The 19,956-nt window shown below is 41.2% G+C and overlaps 1 protein-coding gene across 1 annotated transcript in view; it reads right to left on the reverse strand.

Moving 5' to 3' along the window:
* Nucleotides 1-17,498, reverse strand: part of GOLPH3 (golgi phosphoprotein 3) — a 33,526-nt gene extending 16,028 nt beyond the window's left edge. Inside the window, exon 1 of the mRNA XM_038170442.2 lies at nt 16,888-17,498. Coding sequence (XP_038026370.1) covers nt 16,888-17,103 — 216 coding nt within the window. The 5' untranslated portion in view covers nt 17,104-17,498. The remainder of the gene's footprint in view (nt 1-16,887) is intronic.
* Between the last annotated feature and the right edge of the window lie 2,458 nt (nt 17,499-19,956).

Below are 19,956 nucleotides of genomic sequence, written 5' to 3' on the forward strand. Positions count from 1 at the left end.
TACATAAATGTCATGATTTGAAGATACTAAAAAGAAAAATCGAAGAGAAGATAACGCTTTCTTCATCTCAGATCCCAAAAGCTGCTGCACTAATGACCACTGTAACTGACCAAGTGTGTAAACAATCAGAAGGAGAAGACCCTAACCTGACCAGAACTACTGCAAATATTTGGTAAATATCAATGCCAAGTGTATCAGTGATTTCAACACAATCAGTGTCTCTAAAAAAAACTTGGAAGAAACTTCAAAAATGTTTCACTGAAGTATTAAAACAGCCCGCTTTGACAGAGCAGTCATTCAGTTGCCTCCTTCATTGCTCTATGCAGCTTCCAGGCAATTGTCAATTTTGTTCTATTAAGAAAAAGTTCAATAATTTCTCAAGTACAAATTAAAGCCACCTAGCAGTAGCAATGCAAAAAAAAAAAAAAACAAAAAATTAAATTGCAGATGCCATTTCACATTTATAGCTGTTATCTTAAAAGTACTGACTGAGTAAGTTTAACAGATTACAGAACAGAGGTTAAAAAAATACTTCCTTTTGAAAATAAGGACAAAAAACTTGTATGGGACCATATAATGTCTTATTTCTGAATACTTTGTTTCATCCATAGGAGGTACTACGAATCTCTTCCCACTACAGAAACATACACTCTCTCTGGAGTTCTTCAATTAACTCACAAGGGGAGACCAGCAGCTCTACTCTACCTGGCTGAGATCAGAGCAGGGCGAGGAAATCTGAAAAACCTGTGAAAATATCTCAGATTCTGAAGAAAGGAAGAGAAAAGTACTTGCAGAGTTCCAACCCTGAGGCTTCAATGTACACATATGGTAAAAAAAAAAAAAAAAAAAAAAAAAAAAAAATCACATTTAACATGCTTGGTTAAGACTACCTGTTTACAAACCCTCCTACAGCACACTGCAGACTACAGCTGCCAATGAATTCGCTGATCTAACCCAGTGAGCCTCACGCTATTATAGATTACTTTACAGACCACAGAGCCAGAGCAAATGAGTATCAGCTTTATAAGTCTTTTAATTAAAAACATCATAAAACTATGTAATAGTCTGTGAAGATTACTGAGGGATACAATGGCCTGCTCACCAAAAAATACAAAATATTTGTTTTATGAACAACAGGCCCTCTCAGATCCACCCTTAGATCCAGACTCACATTCAGTATTTGAGTCTCAGTCAGAGCAGAGACTTCGACCCAACACTGACCTCTATTCACATTTATGAAGAACCACAACAGCAGAGCTTCTCTGGGACAGAACACAATGCTCACCCAGTCTAAACTTCTCTAAAAGCTTTTTCATTTAATATTTGGGCTTCAGAGCACTCCTTAAACACCTCACCTAGAATCCTCTACTTAAAAGCAAGACAGGAGATCTACTGTAACCAAACTGAAATAAACCAAGCAATTAAAGGGGAATATTCTAAACCAGGACCATCACTGAAGCTACCCAAAATCCTAAATTCCTGTTCTCAGATTACAAATTCTTTTTTTATGAAAGACAAATAAAAAGACTTAAATTTAGTAAAGAATGCAATTTCTGAAACTTCATGTAGAGACACCAGGAAAAAAAAATGCTGTAACCCTTTTGAACCCTGACAGCCCCATCAGAACAGGAGCCGGCCAACTGGGGAAGTTAACAGAAAGCCATGAACAGCAACTGCAGTTCCCAAGAGGCTTGAAGGTTCTAGGTCCAAGGTAATACATCTGATAGTCTACCATGAAGACATGAAACCCCTCACTTCAGGGTTTCACAGCCAGGAGGCACAATCTAGGTCAAAGGAAGCTTTTGCTTTCACTAGCAGTAAATCCCAAATTTACAGGTAGCCTGTTTCCCATTAGAAGAATACTTCAGAGGAAGATTTTCACCAGCTCTGCTTGGATGCTGAGAGACAGAAACTCCAGACTTCTCGAACTCTGATGGAGTTTGCTATTATATTACTTCTGCATGGATGGCATTCAAATACTGTGTTAGTGGCAGCAGTATAAAAGCTCCATGACAAAACTATCATTATGTTTATACATAAACAAGTATTGAGCTTTCCCAAACAATGGTTTTCTTCACTGCCTTCTATTCTTTCTGGTATGTGGCACACTATTTATGGTATGTTCTCAGATATCACAGATGACAAACATACTGGATAACATTCCGTGCTTGGTGTCATCATGGGGTGTTACTGACATCAATTATCTCCAGGTCTCATTGATCAACATCACCAAATTTGCAATCCACCATAATAAAAATACAATGTTGGAGACCTCATGGGCTGCTCATGAGTCATGGTTCAGGAGGAGTAAAATACATGAGGTGGTTCAGTTTTCCTTTGAAGATGTTGCACTGCACAGTTATCAGAGTCTTCTCACATTTACACAGCACGGTGCATCATGAAGCAAGAATACCTGAATGCTTGTTTTCAATGCTGAGACAAAGACTCACATTTTGTATGTACGTAAATTCAAGCATCTTTTCTTAGAGGTACTTAACATGGCAGCAAGAAATACCAGGGAGGAAAAGAAAAAACAGGAAGAGAAATCAAGAACAAAATGACATCCCAGCATTTAACTCCTCTGCCACCATAAGCATCTCTTGAACTGTAAAACTTTTCAACTAACCTTCCGTCGAGTGACTCACATCAGTTTTACTGACACTTAAAATCAATGTCAAAGCATTTCATTTTAACCTTGAATAAAATCATTTAACTTGAGAAGGTTAAGTCCTCCCCCACACCTTCATTATTAGCATTTGAGGGCCAAACCTGAGAACACAGTCCAACAAATCCTGAACCGCTGCTTAAGAAATAGTATTTACTCTGTCACCCCATAGCAGCTCGCTGGGCCCACAGCAGCATTTGCATAGCACACTAGATGAGGAAAGTGGTCTCTGTGAAAGCTAATGGACAGTTCCATCACCTCATCTACTGAGAAGGTGAATGAATTTCAGTGGCAGCACAAGAAAGGAAAGGAATATGGTTAGGACACTTGGCAAACAGTGAAGATATCCCTTCAGTGACAATCCCCTCTTTAGCATGACTTCAAAACCACGACCTGAATAGTTAAGGCTAGAACTATTCAGTTAGCCTTTGGGATAAAAAGCTCAAAAAACAAAAAAAATCACACATTATTGGGTGACCTATAGTGAAGTCATTAATGAGCACTATCTGCTCAGAAGACACAAAGGACACAATGCTTGAGGTATCACACTCTGTATTCATCACTACCTCTAGCTCCCTGTTTTTGGATCTCAGCAATGATTATTACCCTGATCATCATAAACTTGAAGTTATATTATTTAAATCTGACAGGACAGCAATAGCATCCCTTTCTGATTCTCTGAAGCAACAGCAAGTACCTTCAGAGGTGTCTGCTAGCCTATTATTAGCTAGCACAAAGCACAGACAGAACATAATAATCCAAAATCATCATCTGTCACCCATACGAAACCTACTGCAAAAGGCAGGCAGAGACAATTCCTCTTGAAACATGGGCTGTTGCAAGTCGTATTTCATAATGGACTTGATCACAATTACGACGCAACTCTTGCTTTTTTCGGTCAAGGAGTTCCTGTCTGAAGTAATAATTTTGGGACCTACAGGAAGAGCTGGAGAGGACAGGGGGTAAAGAAGTAACACCAGATGCTGTCCAGGTGCACTGCAACAGGTTATAAGGATTTTTTTCTGCCATGGTTTTCATGTCAGGGATGCCTGTTTCCCTCCCCTTGCATCCTCTGGCTGATATATCTGATATACACGTATATAAATTGTAAAGTGGCTTGCAACAGATTATCCGCTGCACAGCTATGATTGCTGACTCCAAATACTTTTTTTAAGTATTGTAATTTTAACAAAGACTACCAGCAGACTGGGGAGCATGGGGCTATCATAACCCCCACAAAGAGGAGAACCATCTTAACATACTGCTCCCTGTATATAGTCTCTGAGATTATTAGTATCTTGAACTTTTGAAAGCAGCTGGAAGCACCTCAAGAGCATCAACATCTCCTTAAAACTGTTCTCAAATCCAAAGAGGTGAAATACGAAATACAAGCAAGTATGTATACATAAACCAGGTGCTTACATTATTCTTTATTACAAATTATGCTTTGACATAAAAGTTCACTCCTTCATGTTGACTCAGAAGGTTCATTTTATGAATTCCAAGCATACCTGTTATCAAGATTCTTCTTCAAGACACACACTACACCTTCTTGGATATTAAGGTCAAGTCATACAACTAAATGGAGATCCCAGGAGACAGGGGCAGGAGAGGATAAACAACAGTAAGTGACCCTCAAATCCAGACAATTCTTTATACAATTCTGTTGTTCCTATCCTTTTAGCTGAAAGTAAAATCACTGATTAAAAAGAAAACACTTTGCCTGGTATTGTTACAAGTAAATCTATTATTTGAGATAATGCAACTTTAAGCAAAAATCTCATGCAGATCAAAGCCAAAAACTGAGTTAGTGTCGAACGCTTATAGAGTCTTTAGATAAGAAATCCCCTTGGAAGCTGGTGTTTTATTCAGAAACACCATCATTCGACAAAGAAGAACAAATACAACTTCTGAGTGGAAATCAGCAAGATTGATGCAATGTATGCCTAATTTAACATTGAGCATATTTATAAAGCATTTGTCCAACAATCTGGTACCTGATTTTTTCAGTTAATCCTAAAAACTTCAACCATATCCTTTTTTCAGAGCAGGAAATTCTTAATTAGAATAACAAACACTTTAAAAAAATGATTTAAGTTTATTCTTTCAGGATATCATTGCAAGAAGCTTCTGAACATAAAAACAAGTAAACAGGATTCGTAAAAATGAAAACAAAACACACACAAAAACCATAATTTTTTCCAAGTTCTCAGTTACACGTAGGAAAAGCTTGTCACTACTTGGACAAATAGCTGCGTATTCATTCTTATCATTTGAATCCCTCAGATCAACATTTCTCAAACTGTGGTCTATATAACATGGCTGGGTGGCACAACTTCAGATAACACGCACTGCCACGTCAGTAGGAATGGTTGGCAATCACACATCTCATTACAGAAACACCAGAAAAGCATGTAAAGAAGTTACTACAGTTGTTAAACTTTCAAAGCACTGCAAAAAAAAAAAAAGCTACTTATTTCTCCGATCTGCACAAATACTTAATTTGATGTAATACTGGTTGACATACTGGATAATACATGGTGCCTTTCAAATTTAATTACTGTGTTAAACTATAAATTTATCTAATCTGCTAATTACATTTAAATATTTTATCAAGTATTTCAAATACCTCTTCTGTATGTTTCCTGTAGGCCACTAAAATAATTTAATTCTTGGCAACCGGGAAAACTGGAAATTTAGTTTTATCAGATGGGAAACAGATGATGCATACAGAATTTTGCTCTGCAAAAATCTGGTAAGCTTCAAACCGCTGATGGCTCACTGTGGACACACAAGACATAACAGGAATATAATGGGCAATTCTGCACTAGTTCTGCTCAACTCCTCTTTGCAGCCAGCCAACATCTGTTTCTACTCTACTAAGTCTTTATGTGGACTTCTACATGCTCTTAGCCAGCTATTCAAGTAACCTGTGAACATACAAAGGACCTTAAACTCCAGGGAGAACCAATCAGAACTTCCTTCATCAGCATAAACATATTCACAATGAGCTGGGAGGAAATGCAAACAATAGAAAACAATGATGGAAGAAGAGAAAAGGAAAAGCTTCATCACAACATTAGTTGTAGACAGGCTGGCATGTCTAAAATTGTTTGAACCATAAAGGTAATGTTAGGCTGATCTCACCACAGGTATTTTTTTATTATACACATTAATCCATTTTCACCCTCAAAGGATAAAAAGATATGTTTTTTTTTTTTATTCCCACTGCAGGTTACTGCAATTTAATCTACCTGAAATTGGGATTAACCACAGCACAGAAGCTCCAGCTAACAGTGAAAAGAAAAGCAGACGTTTATTTTACTTTTATTTATTTTATTATTATCTGCATGTGGTTTAATGACTTAGGCATTCTCTGTTACTTTCTAATACACATTCAGAGCTCCTGTATTAATCTCTAAATCTACCAGCTATAGATTTTTTACCTCTAAGAAAATCTGATACTCCATGACACTATAGTAGCGCACAATGCCAGATGCATTAAAACACAAAACCAAATTGAGTTTCCGTGGCAGAATTCTCTAACAAGTCCTAAATCAATTTCCTTTGGCAAGGAACTGTGTGGTCTTACCCCAACCTATTCATGCTTGTCTAAATAGATAATGTTCAGGGTTAGGGTCTTGCTTAAGGAGCTCTTCAGCAATAGCATGCCTTGTCTCTTCTCATTGTTTATCAATCCATTCCCTCCTAAAAGACAAGAGGGTAACAGAAGACTGCTCGGGAATGTAAGAAAACAGTTAGATGAGAACATGCTCGAAGTTTGTGTTAGAATCTAAACATAAGAAAAAGCTTTCTGGAAATGCAAATTTTTTCTGGGGAGTTTTGAAAGCAAAAAGCTTCAGTAAAGTTTGTTATCATCATCTAGAAAATCATAAAAAGACCAAACTTCCTTTTTTTTTTTTTCTTTAAACAGAATTGTTCTCACACCTACTGCTGGCCAGACTGCAATTTTAACTGTTTCTATGGACCAGCTTCTTTGGTGAAAGAAACAAGATAGAGCTTCACCTGACAGAAATGTATTCGGAGAGGGCTGCTCTGTATATATTGCATGGCTTGTAACCAAAACTGGAATTACCATTTCTCAGGTAGCCCTTAAATGGGTACATAGAGATGTCAGTTTCAGCAAAAGAAGCAGTTCTGTCTACCTACATAATTGGAAAAAAACATATCCATGTTCTTCTGAAAACGAAACAATGTAAAAGAGACATTCATCACTCTTACCAGTCATCCCTCAAATATAGTAATACACAGTAAGCAGTACATACAAACATGTAGATAAAAACATGTCCAGAATTTGTGAATATTCAAAATATTCAAGAAATACACATCTCTAAAGGAACATTGTAAATTTTCTCACATATCATAGGAAAAATAGTCTAACATTAAGTCTGCGCTTTCTGCGATTAAAATACACAGGATTCCTCCTCGTTCTCTGCAAACCAGAATAAGATTCTATGCCAACCTATACCTTGCTAGCTCTTCACTGAATATCTTATCTTTCAAGCAAGTCATCACCTTCTCAGCCAAGGTGGTTGCAGGAACATCTAATGATGCACTTTGACCTACATAACCTTTAAAAATTAATCTCTGGTTTAAGAAGGAAAAGCAAGGCTGAGTGCAGAGTGCTTTTTATTGAAATACCACAACCTGAAGATTTTATTTCAGACTGCTGTCCCTATTTTTCAACTTCTGATGCAATTTACATCATTAGCCATTTTACTGGAACATAAATTGCAGTCTAGTTATAAACAGAAGGTAAGCTAGCGAGCAAAGGCTCTGAAGTGTTCTGACAGCCAAACACTAGAAATACTTTTGGAAAGCAAGCATGCATATTCAAAAATCCAATACTGTTGACAAGGAACTTGTCAGGTATTTGATCAGCCTGACACTGTGTTTAAGAATAAATAACAAACAGCAACTGCTGTCGACTACCGAAAACACTAAAGCCAAATGCTACCGCACAGCTTTTTAAGCATGTACACAGACATCTCTTCACTAAAAGGAAGACAAAAAAAAAAATGCAACTTTGCTGAAGAGGAGGCAATGCACCCACGCACAACTTGGAACTCTGATTGTTCCTTTAGGAATTGAAAGAAACTTAAATCCTCGCATCCTAACTTTCAGCACAATTAGTGTATGCACATGGAGAGAATTACTTCAAAGCCACCCCCTTCCATCAGGGTCCAACCTATATTCTCCATACTTCATGTAAAATAAAGTTGCAGTTTATTCCATAGCCTGCCAATTATTTCCTACAATACCAGCTATTGTCACTGAGCATAAAATCTGGCATGCATTTGAAAGAAGTGTTTATCCTCCAGTGTGGAGGATCTGGAGCTCAGATCCTCCACATCACATACTTCACTCTAAGGAAGTCTTCAAACAGCAGTAAGCAAACATGGCAAGAAAAGAAGAGCTCACATCCTGCCCAGATACAAGTATAACAAGCAGGAGCTTACAACATGCAACTTGCACACATTCAGTGCCTCCCTGCGGCTGGCCCTGGCTGGCAGCTGAGCCCCACACAATTGCCCCCTCTCTTTCCCCTATCAGCAGGATTAGGAAGAGCAAAAGTAAAACCAAACAAAACACTTATGTGAGAGATAAAAGCTGTTTAATAAACAAAGGAAAAGAAGAACAAAGGAAGAAAATAAAAAAGTGATGCAAAAGCCATGGCTCACCACCTCCTACAGGTAAGACTGATGTCCATCCAACCTCCAAGCAATGATTACATACCAAAAAAAACCTTTTCCTGCTGATCACAATGCCATATGGTATGGAATATCCCCGTGTTCAGCTGGGGTCAGCTGTCCTGGCTGTGTCCCCTCCACGCTTCTGGCACAGGCCCAGCCTCATCACAGTGGGGAGCAAAGGGGCAAACAGGTAAAGCCTTGATGCTGAGCCCAAACTGTTCAGCAACAGCTCAGACACAGGTGAATTATCACCACTGTTTTGGTCACAAATCAAAAGTAGAGTACTGAACTGGCTGCTACAAGGAAAATTAACTCCAACCCAGCCAGACTCAGTAGCCTTCTATAAAATACTGTAAGAGCAAATCTGCTAAGTCCTTCTAAGGCAATGAAGGTAGTGCTAGCACTAGCAAAGTAAAAGGAGAAGGTTTAACTGACTTTGACCAACTATCACAGAACAATTTAGGTTGGAAAGGACCTTAAAGATTATACAACTCCTAGCCCTGCCATAGGCAGGGACACCTCCCACCAGCCCAGGCTGCCCCCAGCTCCATGCAGCCTGGCCTTGAGCACTGCCAGGGATGGGGCAGCCACAGCTCCTCTGGGCAGCCTGGGACAGGGCCTCACCACCCTCTTCCTTATGTCTAATGTAAAATCACCATTATTTTAGTTCAAAGACATCCCCCCTTGTCCTATCACTCCAGTCCTGACAGAGTCCCTCCCCAGCTGTCCTGTAGCCCCCTTTAGGCACTGGCAGGCTGCTGTAAGGTCTCCCCGGAGCCTTCTCTTCTCTGGGCTGAACGCCCCCAGCTCCCTCAGCCTGTCCCCACAGCAGAGGTGCTCCAGCCCTCTGAGCATCCTCATGGCCTCCTCTGGGCTCACTTCAACAGCTCCGTGTCCTTCTTGTAGTGAGGTGCCCAAACCTGAACACAGTACTCAAGGTGTGGCCTCACCAGAGGTGAGTACAGGGGGACCATCACCTCCCTGGTCCTGTTGGCCACACTACTCCTTATACAAGCCAGGATGCTGTTGGCCTTCTTGGCCACCTGAGCACACGGCTGGCTCATATTCAGCTGTCAAATGACCAATATCACCAGGTCCTTTACACTAGGCAGCTTCCCAGCCACTCTTCCCCCAGCCCATAGCATTGCATGGGGTTGTACTCCCCCAGGTGCAGGACCTGGCACTGAGCCTTGCAGAACCTCATACAGCTGGCCTCAGCCCACGGGCCCAGCCCACCCAGATCCCCCTGCAGAGTCCTCCTGCCCTCCAGCAGATCAACACTCCTGCCCAGCCTGGTGTCATCTGCAGACTTACTGAGGGTGCACTTGATCTCCTTGTCCAGATCATGGATGAAGATATTGAAGAGACCTGGCCCAATTGTCTATTGACTAGGCAATATTACAACTAAAATGCCCTTCTCTGGGTTTAGAAATATACTGTATCTGTCTCCAAATACAACAGCTATTCTTTTAAAAATAATAATAATAAAAATAAAAATAAACCTTTTCCACCCTACAGTTAACACAACTTAAAACTCTTAAGTAAAGCAGGGGGCTATTTCAAACTGGGAAGCAGTGCAGTATTTCATTTTGATGGATCTGCATCACTCTTCATTTATCAGTCATCAGTGAGAATGTACATCCAGAGTAATGTTTTCGGTGTCCAAAAAAAGCGTACATAACCAATAGGGGTTCCTCTCTTTTGTATGAACTCCCAGTTTCCTTTCAGCTTGTCCTTTCCAGAACCACTCTTTGTTTCACTTGCCCAGGTGCAAAAAATTTGCAAGAACCAGACCATCTCACAACAGTGCCACATCACAAATTTTCACTGTGAGATAAGAAATAACACTCAATGCACTGTTCTTGCATTAAAAGGAACACGTTATTCCATTTAGCACTTAAGATGTACCCACCAGCAAACTGAAAGCCCCACACACAGTCTGCAGATGCTGCTAAAGCAGAAGGCACATTTGAATATCCTGCATGGGCAAAGCAGTTGTAATTAGCATTTAAGAGACCAGCACAGATTTAACATCTACACGGCATTTACCTCAACCTGACCAATGAATGTAATACCTGCCTTCTCCACTACGCAGAACGTGTGCTGGAACTTAATATGAAAGGAATGCTCCACTCATGGAACAGGCTGACAGACATGGAAGTGCCAGTGTAAAGTCAGGCATCTTCAAAAGTGAGAACTGTTAGTGCCATGTCCTGTGAAATAATCATTTTCTGGACAGAAAACCCATGGTACAATGTCTGAGTACACACTCTGCGTACCTAAGACAGCTAGCCTGTCAATTAAGGACTGTATCGAACCACACAGTGCTACCCAGTAAGACCATAAAGGGAGATGATGAGAAAATATATAGCAATCAGCAGCTTATGTGTACTTAAAAGAAATTTAGCAACAGAAAAATATGCAAAGAAGGCCAGTAGCCTGATTTCCTAGTGTGACAAATAAATCACACAACATCCACAAACAGCAAAGGACCTGCAAATGTTCATTGCATTTCTAATTACAAAGACCTAGCTCACAAGGCATACCATTCATCCTTTTAAAGCTCCACCAAAACCAACAACTACAAAAAAAGGCTGAAATACAGTAATTTAGTTTAGGACATGGAGTTGGTGCACATAACTTACTTATGCATAATATGGGTTAATCATAATACCACATATCTATGTGTTCCTACTCGTCCAGGCTGATATACAGTACAATTCAGAGGAGGAGAACAGCTGTATATTATTTTATTTGCAATTTTACTGCAGAAAGATTTCAGAAATCATGTATTATGAGTATTTCTTTCTGAAAGGAAAGAAAAATTACTGAAATTTACATTTTACAAGCAGGTTAGATGTGAAAAACGGTCAGCAGTGGCACAGAGTAGGCTGACTAGAACTTTTTTTCCTTTCTTTACCAAAAGTTCAGACGAGACAGCCTGAGAATGTTGTCTATGCAGAGGAAACTGACAAACACCACTACTGGAGATGATTTTCCTCTCTTCACAAACACAAGTGCAGCAGTCATTTGCTCTGTGTAGAACAGTCATTCTTAACTATTCTTACTGTCTGCAACACTTTGGCTGGTCACTTTAGCCTTGCAAAGGCAGCCCACTGCATGTAGCTTTCTAAATGCAGCAGTGCCTGAACTACTTTAGCATGAAAAACCAGCTGAATACCACTTTTTCTTTAATGGAAAACGTTAATTTTTCAGTTCTGTGATTAACCAGCCATGCTTTCTCAGGTATACTTCATACAAAATTTACAAAAAAATAGCTTGCTATAGGAGATGAAGAAGAGTTACAGCCTTGCTTTTTAAGAGCACTTAAAAATCAGAAGTGTCACTAGATAGGCGCTGACTAATTTTTGCCTGGTCTTCTTACAGCTTTATATTAAAGAAGGAGCTAACGCTACACTTAAAGATATTTGTGAATAAGTCACATAGACTACAAATTAGCCATGCTAGGAGAGCAGGGATAACCATGCTGGCTGCATGAAATAAACCTGAAAACTAAACTCCATTTTAATACATAAAGTCAACTTGTAACTATAATGCTGCTTCCAGATGAGCACGTCCTCCAAAGAGCCCCAAAGCAGCAAGATTTACTGAGAAGCCCAGTGAAGAGGCACTTCATTGCATCTTGTAGTGCTCAGAATTTGGGCACTCATCCTCCCGTGCCTCATCTCTTCTGATGGCCTGCCATTTATGTATGGTCATGAAAACAAAAAAGACCAGAGAGGTAGGCAATTACGAAAAAGAATTTTTCATAACAGACATTACACACTTTGTTGTTATTAGGCCTTGAACATTTGAGAAAAAGGACGTCTTTGTCAAGGTTTCAACATTCATACATCATTCTTCAACCGTGATGTGAATTCCCGACAGACGCCTCCTCATGTTTCACTCATTCGTCCCAGAATTTTTTCAGCAAAACCTGGGAGCTAGAGTTGATACTCTGGCTACTGCTGAAGCCTTTTGTTAAACAGGAAGAACAACTGAAAACAAACAAACAAAAGCAAACAGAAAAAAATAGATAGCAACAAGACTTTCCAAAACTTCATCATTTGTACACAGGAAAAAAAAAAAAAATTACAACATTTCTGCATCAGGATAAGAATTCTTCAAGTCCAAATTTTAGATCATAGAAAATGCCACCCGTATCTCAGATGTTTTTAAAATTATTCTCATTTTTAAATGAGTATCTTTACAATTAACACACAAATTTCAGTAAAAAAAAAATCCAGCTGCTCAGATTTGTAGGAGAATTAAAGAATAAATTTCATTTTAGCACCGATCTGATCAACACGAAACACCACATTTGAAGTAAGCAAAACGCCTCCCTAATAATTTGCTTCCTACAACGAAAACACAATCTAGAAACCTTCTCATGAACTATCTGGACAGAAAGCTATGCTGCATGACTACTGTAACACCAACTTTTCAGCAACACACAAACCAACATGAGTAGCACATATCCAAGAGAACTTCTGTACTGACCAAAGTGACTGAACATCACTTCACTCACGGTGTTTTGGCTTCACCAAAGAATAAATAAATCCAGAAATATTCACTGTTGCAGTAGTGCAGGACTATTATTTCAGCACACTGATGTGAGTTTTCTTTCAGCAAGTACGGAAATAGTTTAAGTATTTTTACTTACTGAGCACAATTATCTGATCTAGAGAAGTAGGTGCCATGTCTCTACAGCTCGATCAATTTGTTTCGCTGTGGCACACTGTGTACAGGAGCAGCTGTGAGCGTTGCTGCATTTGAACAGATTCCCAACTCCTACTGAGAGAAAACTCCAAAAAGAAATATATATATATATATGCACTCACACACAAATGAAATGGAGAGACGGTCATAGAGCGCTGCCACCTTTCAGCCTGTCAGTTTTCTATGGGAGAGTCACAAGATGTCCAGAAGAGCCATAAGGAACAAACTGGTCTGCACTCATCTCCGAGCTGTCATTTCCAAATAAGCTGACTGTCACTATTTATTACTCCATTCTTTTGGCAGCAGTGACCTCAGATGGTTCAGGAGTTCTACATAATAGCCTCCCTTTCACTGCAGCTTTAACCCACCCTACCACAAAACTATTTTTAACTTCATACAGCGAAGTATTTTATTTCAGTGAGTATTTTTTATTCCTATAGCAACAGGCTATAGCTCTGCTCTAAATGGATGGGCACAACTCCCATTCCCAGCCTTATCTCTGAAGGGATTCCAAGTATTTCCTCGGGGATGCTCCTTCCAGAACTGCAGTAATGCATCCTGTTCCAGTGTATTACCTGCTCCTCCAAGGACACCGCGTTTGTCACGTTATGCAGGCATATGATTCTATGATTTCAGTATATACCCCTTGCAACCTATTCTAACTTTGGAATACAGAAATAGTTACATATACGAAGAAGGTGCAAGCCAAGAGGAACCACTGGTGTGGGAAAAAAAAAAGAGAGCAACCAGCCCTCCATAAATTACATTTTAATAAGATCAAACTTGGGGAAAAAAAAAAAAAAGGCAATGCCCAGGAAGCATGAGTGAAGGCAGTTAATTGTGTGCAAGCATTAAAAATGGGCTGAGGCACGCTGTGTTTGTTTTAGGGCAGCTGGACATTCATATCACTCAACCAGTACTGCAGCGACAACCGGGCAACAACTCAAGAGTTCTGCTATGGCTGTTAAAGGCCCTGCTCTGTTCTGAAAGCACGATTCACGTAAGGATCTAACGATCTCCTAGAAACATACAACTCATCTATCCACCACTGCCTGAATCTTCCTGTAATACTCTCCTAAGAGTAAAGGCTCTTCCACCTACATGTACAAATTATAAATGACATTGCCTTGCATGCAAGGCGTTCCGTACACAATTTATGTTGTATTATGCCACATTCACTGGTGTTTACTGTTAGAGAAAAAAAATTACCCCTCAAAACCTCAAAGCTAAGTTAACAATGCAGTTATTAGTGACTTTCCCAAGAGAGGAAATATTTTCAGAGAAATACGCTCTTACACACATTCAGCCTTGTGGCCAAATCATTATTTTATTCCAAAAAGGATAAAATAACTTAGTGTTCAGTTAAACAGGAATGATGTCAGCTTTAGATTTACTGGTTTTCAGATCACATCCTTGCTTTTGTCTTTCCCTTATACTTTGTGTAGTTTCACAATTATACTTCACAGAGCTTGTTTTACTTTTTTCTCTGTTTTCTTGTCATGGCAAAGGCTCACAGAAATGTCATTGGGAACCATTTCTACTAGAAGTAAAAACTGTATAAAAAGCACTCCCAGTTGCATAAACTTCTTTTGCTTACTTGTGATTCAAAAATAGAGAAAAAAGTCATCCCTGAAAACAAACCTATAGTTTAAAATAAAAAAGACAAAGAGCTTATTATAAAAGAGAGGGACACAAGGGACAGAAAAGCAAAACAAACCCTGGTGATTCATGTCTAACAAACCTCAGAAACCGTATATGCTGTTTGTACACATAAGCCCCCTACTCTAGAGATGACATTACCATTCTTCTTGGCTGATGTTTCCACTGCAAAGTCTTAAGGGAGTCATGAATATCCACTTTAATCAGTGTAATGTCACTGTAATCAGTTCTTCTTTCCATACAAAGAAATAATACATTATCTGTAGCATGTGCCACTGCTGCTCTTCCTAAAGTCAGGTGATTTATAATTTTGATGTACACCAGTGCAAAGCTGGATTTTTTTTTTTAGGCCCAATGTTAATTACTAACTTTCATATACTAGGAACACTTACAGTGTATATTTGTAGGCAGACAGAACACTAGCTAACTTGAAATCTTTACAGCCCAGTACCCACAAATTCAGCAGATTTACCACAGATTCCTGAAAAAAATGGGGTTGAAAGAAAAACCCAGTCTATCACCTCTTCCTCGTAGGCAATCCTGACAGAAACCTGTATCAGCATGCCTAATGCTTCCCTGTAACTATTCAGGTGAGTTGGAAGAGAAATGTGCATAGACACATCTTCAGAGTCAACAGGTGGAAGCACACATCATTGCGAATATCTACTGACTTTATTAGGGTGCCATGGCAAGCTCCATCTGAAAAAAAATGGGATTATAAGAATATGGCCTGAAGCACGCAGTCAGAGAGAAATAAGGCATGTTATTGTAGCAGGTATGTACACAGATACACCCCCCACACATTAGAAAACAAACATTAAGCATGAAAGCTACTCTTTAATCTGTCATCAAACAGCTAATCTATTTTAGATGCAGTGAACTGTCAAAGAGCATACAACTTATCAGCTTCCCCCCCCATTACTCTGTGCTTGTGAACAGGCACGACTTCAAGATACTTCCACCCAAATCAATGAGCTGTCTTCATCAGTTTACTTAAAAATAAATAAATAAATAAAAATAAAACAAGTCACTCTGTGAAATTCATATTGTAATTCAGATCTAAAATAAAACTAATATTATGCTTCACCATACACCATATCAAACTGTTTCCCCTCATAGGGCTGACTTTCTGCAACATGCATGTTTTTTATATTGATTATCCCTTCCAAAAGATCATCAATATAAAACTGACCACCATGCCAGTAGAAATATACCTTCTGTTATTCACAGCACGATGTCAAATAATTAATCTATAAATTCAGCAAGAACACAGAATTTTACAGTTATGCTGTTTCCTCATTTTGACCCACTTACGGTTCAAGACCCATTTTTATCACACGTATCTCCTTGAATTCTAAGGCGTTTTTCACGTGCCTTAGTCTGAAAAGTCGTTTTAGAAAGGGCTGCTGCACATCCTGAAGGAAGTATAGTATAGCTGTGTCTGACAAAGGGTGGACAAGTCTCCCAGGTAAGACCCGCAGGTAAGTTGGAGGTGGAGTATAAACATCACAGGTCTACCCAGGCCTCCAAGACAAGCACTTGTGCTGTCCAGAGGCCTTGGCCTTCACCTCCAGGTACCCATCCCCCAAACTCTCCCTTGAGCCTCCTCTGAGATGCTACAAACTTAAAAACTCTCCTGCCAGGCCCACATCCAAAGTGGGTCCCAACTCTCCCCACCTCCTCCAAACCCCTCGGCACACAACAGCACACAAATCCTCCAGCACCATCACAATCACAGAATGGTTTGGGTTGGAAGGGACCTCAAAGATCACCTCATTCCAGCCCCCCGCCGTGGGCAGGGATGCCACCCACCAGACCAGGTTGCCCAGCGCCCCGTCCAGCCTGGCCTCGAGCATTGACAGGGTTGGGGCAGCCACAGCTTGCCTGGGCAGCCTGCGCCAGCACCTTCACACCTGAGAGTGAAGAATTTCCTCCTGACCTCTACCCTAAACCTCTCCTCGTTTTACTTTACAACCATGCCCTCGTCCTGATCGCCCACCAGCCGCTCTCCATCTGCCTCACAACCCCCCTCCAACTACCAAAAAGCCGCAGCGGGGTCCCCCCGGGAGCCTCTTCTCCTTCACATCCCCAAACCCCCCAAACCCCCCAAACCCCCCAAACCCCCCGCACCTCGCGGTCCTTGAGGCCGAGGAGCAGCACCTCCTCCATCAGGGTGAGCCGCGTCTCCTTGGAGTCGCCCTTCTCGTCGTCCCCCGGCTCGTCCCGCCGCCCTTCGTCCTCGGGGCCGCCGCCGGCCCCCCGCTCCTTGTCGGCGGCCGCGGCGCTGCGGGAAGCCTCGGTGCGGCGCTGCACCAGGCCGGAGCTGCGCTGGGTGAGGGAAGTCATGGCCGGAGGCGGCGGGGAGAAGGAGGACGAGGGGTGGAGGGGAGGCTCGGCGACCGCTGGGGAGGGAGAGGAGGAGGAAGAAGAGGAGGAGGAGGAGGAAGGCGCAGGAGCCGCTCCCGCCTCGGCCCTACCCGCACCGCGGCTGCGGCCGGCCGGCCGGGCTCATGGGGAGCGGGGCTCGGCCGAGGCGGGGGGAGAACGAGGGGGAGGCGGCGGCGGGGGCCGGAACCGAGACCGGGACCGGGGCCGGGGCCGGGGCCGGGGTCCCCCCCTGCGGCGGCCGAGCTGGCGGAGGCGGCTCCTGGCGCAATATGGCGGCGCGGGCTGATGTCAGCGGAGGATGTGGCAGCGGCGGCCGGGGGGGAGGCACCGGAAAGGGCCGCGGGCGGCGGCGGTGGCGGCGGCGGGGATGGCGGCGGAGCCAGCGCTGTCCCCGCCTCCCGCGCGGCTCCGCTCCGCCCTGAGGGGAGGATGAGGGGTGTGGGGGGGGTTAACGGTGAGCTGAGGGGCGGAGAGGGAGGGAGGCGGACACGGAGCCCACGGGGGTGTCCCCTCAGGAGCCGTGGGTCTCCAGGGAAAGGGGCAGTGTCCTGCTGACCGCCCTGGCTCGGCTTTGTGTCGGTTTCAGCCGCCCGGTTGCTGCCACAGCCCTCTGGATGTGTGTGTGTGGTATATAAACGTTATGTATAAACACAGCGACCGAGCTCAAGCTGTATTTTGATCGTAGCCGCCTGAACAAACGCAATCCTTTGTCCCCAAGGCACCTTCGATCCCTCCCGTGTGCCTGCCCAACACCTCGCCACCAGCAGTGCCACTGCTCCGGCCACAAACAGAGGCAACGCAACTTCTCTTCCCACGCACTTCTCTCCTTTTTACCCAGTTCAAGCACTGAGGTGGTGTGTTGCACCAAAACTTCAAACTATCAAAGCCAAATCCCACATGTATTCATTCCAAGACAATGCGTTTTGTTGCGGAATAAAGCCGCCTTTGACGCAAGGACGGCCTGCACTCCAGGGGTAGGATAGACTCCAAGTCACTTTGTAAATGACTTTATGCTCCATCATTTCCCAAACACGCTGATTTTAATATCATCTGCCAGCATTACTTAGTGATCATTCAGTATCACTTCTTCAAGGTCATCGATAAAACAGAACAGCAGAGGAGCAAAACTGGTCACTGGAGGACCTTGTAGACCCTGACACACTGAATCACTGACACGTGTTTGCTAATCATTCCTCTTACATATTTTGAGGCCCACCAATTATACACAGTCTAGTTTTTTTTTTTTTTTTTTATATGTGTGTTTGTGTGTGTGTGTGTGGTTTTTGTTTGTTTGTTTTTAATTAAGATGTTTGCTGTACCAAGTCAGATGGCAACAGAAGCTTAAGGGGATAACATCATCATTGTTTTTATCAAATAAGCATTTGCCTGAAGAAGAGATACCACAACAGCATTACAAGACGTGCTTTGTGGAAATGTCTTTTCTGAGTAGTAATTATAATCAAATCTTTATTAATTTAGTCCTATATAAGCCACTCTGATATCTTGTTGAGGATTATGATCAAGATGACAGGCATGTAATTAACTTGGCTCATCCCTTGTACCTTCTGAATTAGCTTTCTTCCAGTTCTTTGGAACTCCCAAGATTTATTGAAAAGAAATCAAAAAGAAGTTCCAAAAGGATCTTCTAAAAACCTGTATGCAACTTACCCTGGCTTACTGATTACAAATTACGTAGTTCTAAGAAAAATTCAAACAACAGAAGTACACTGTTAATGGAAAGCATTTCATCATTATATTATATGATAAAACATTCATATTTCCCCAGAATGCAAAGGTTTAACATTTTTTAAAAAGAGTTGTTGCTAAAAATTCATGCATTTCCCTCTAGCAATTTCATTGTTACATTCTCCTTGCACCTGTATTAATTTCTCGGTTTCTTTCTGCTGGCAAAAAATTCTCTTCATCACATTTTTTTTTCTTTAATTAACAAAGCAGTATTATCCTCTCATTTCTTATCAATACATTGCACTGTTTGGGCTGTTAAAATTGTTTTCATTTCCTACTACAGCATTTTAACTGTGTTCATTTTTTGCCCTGATTACATTTTAAGAGTTAACTGGTAGAGTGTTCATTGGCAGTTCCTAGTTATCAATGTGTTTTTTTGGTTTGGGTCCTTTTCTAGAGAGCCCCATTATTTTCAGTTTTCTGAAAATTGCTTTTTAAAAGCAGTAGCCAACTATTCTGTTGATTTGCCTGCTTTTCTGTTTTGTGTTACAAAAGTGATCAAGTAGGATCACTTACAAGTTAATAATAATTTAATATTTTGTTGACTGACTTCATGTTAGGATGGGGTGTACTTTGAAATTCCATACATTACTTGATAGAGTCACCTTTCTGATTTACACACTCAGATGTTTGCATGAATTTAATGGTGTCATTTCTGATTCCTTATCATTTATCATTGAACTCAACTAATGAACTCAGAGTCAATCAAATTAAGAATGCCTATCATTGAATTTTGAGATGATTACTTTTTTTTTTTTTTTTTTTTTTTTTTTTTAACACCATTGCAACACTGATAGACAAAACCAAAACTTGAATGAAAAGGATATCAAAGGAGGCATTTCAGCATCAGATTTCAGTGGTGTTTATCCTTTGTACACTACCAAGAGCTGTTGTTTCAGAAGGGGGACCACACAGCTTGTTGGATCCTCACCTAGGAGGTCCTAATGTGCCATATCACAACCTCCTTCTCATCTGCATTTATTTTACAGTACCAGGGTATATTTTAAATATATTTCTGAGTCATATGTGGCTTTATCAGGAGTTCAGAAGGCTGTAACCCCCAGC

The sequence above is a fragment of the Anas platyrhynchos genome, chromosome Z, assembly GCF_047663525.1.
Source record: "Anas platyrhynchos isolate ZD024472 breed Pekin duck chromosome Z, IASCAAS_PekinDuck_T2T, whole genome shotgun sequence".
Lineage (NCBI taxonomy): Eukaryota > Metazoa > Chordata > Aves > Anseriformes > Anatidae > Anas > Anas platyrhynchos.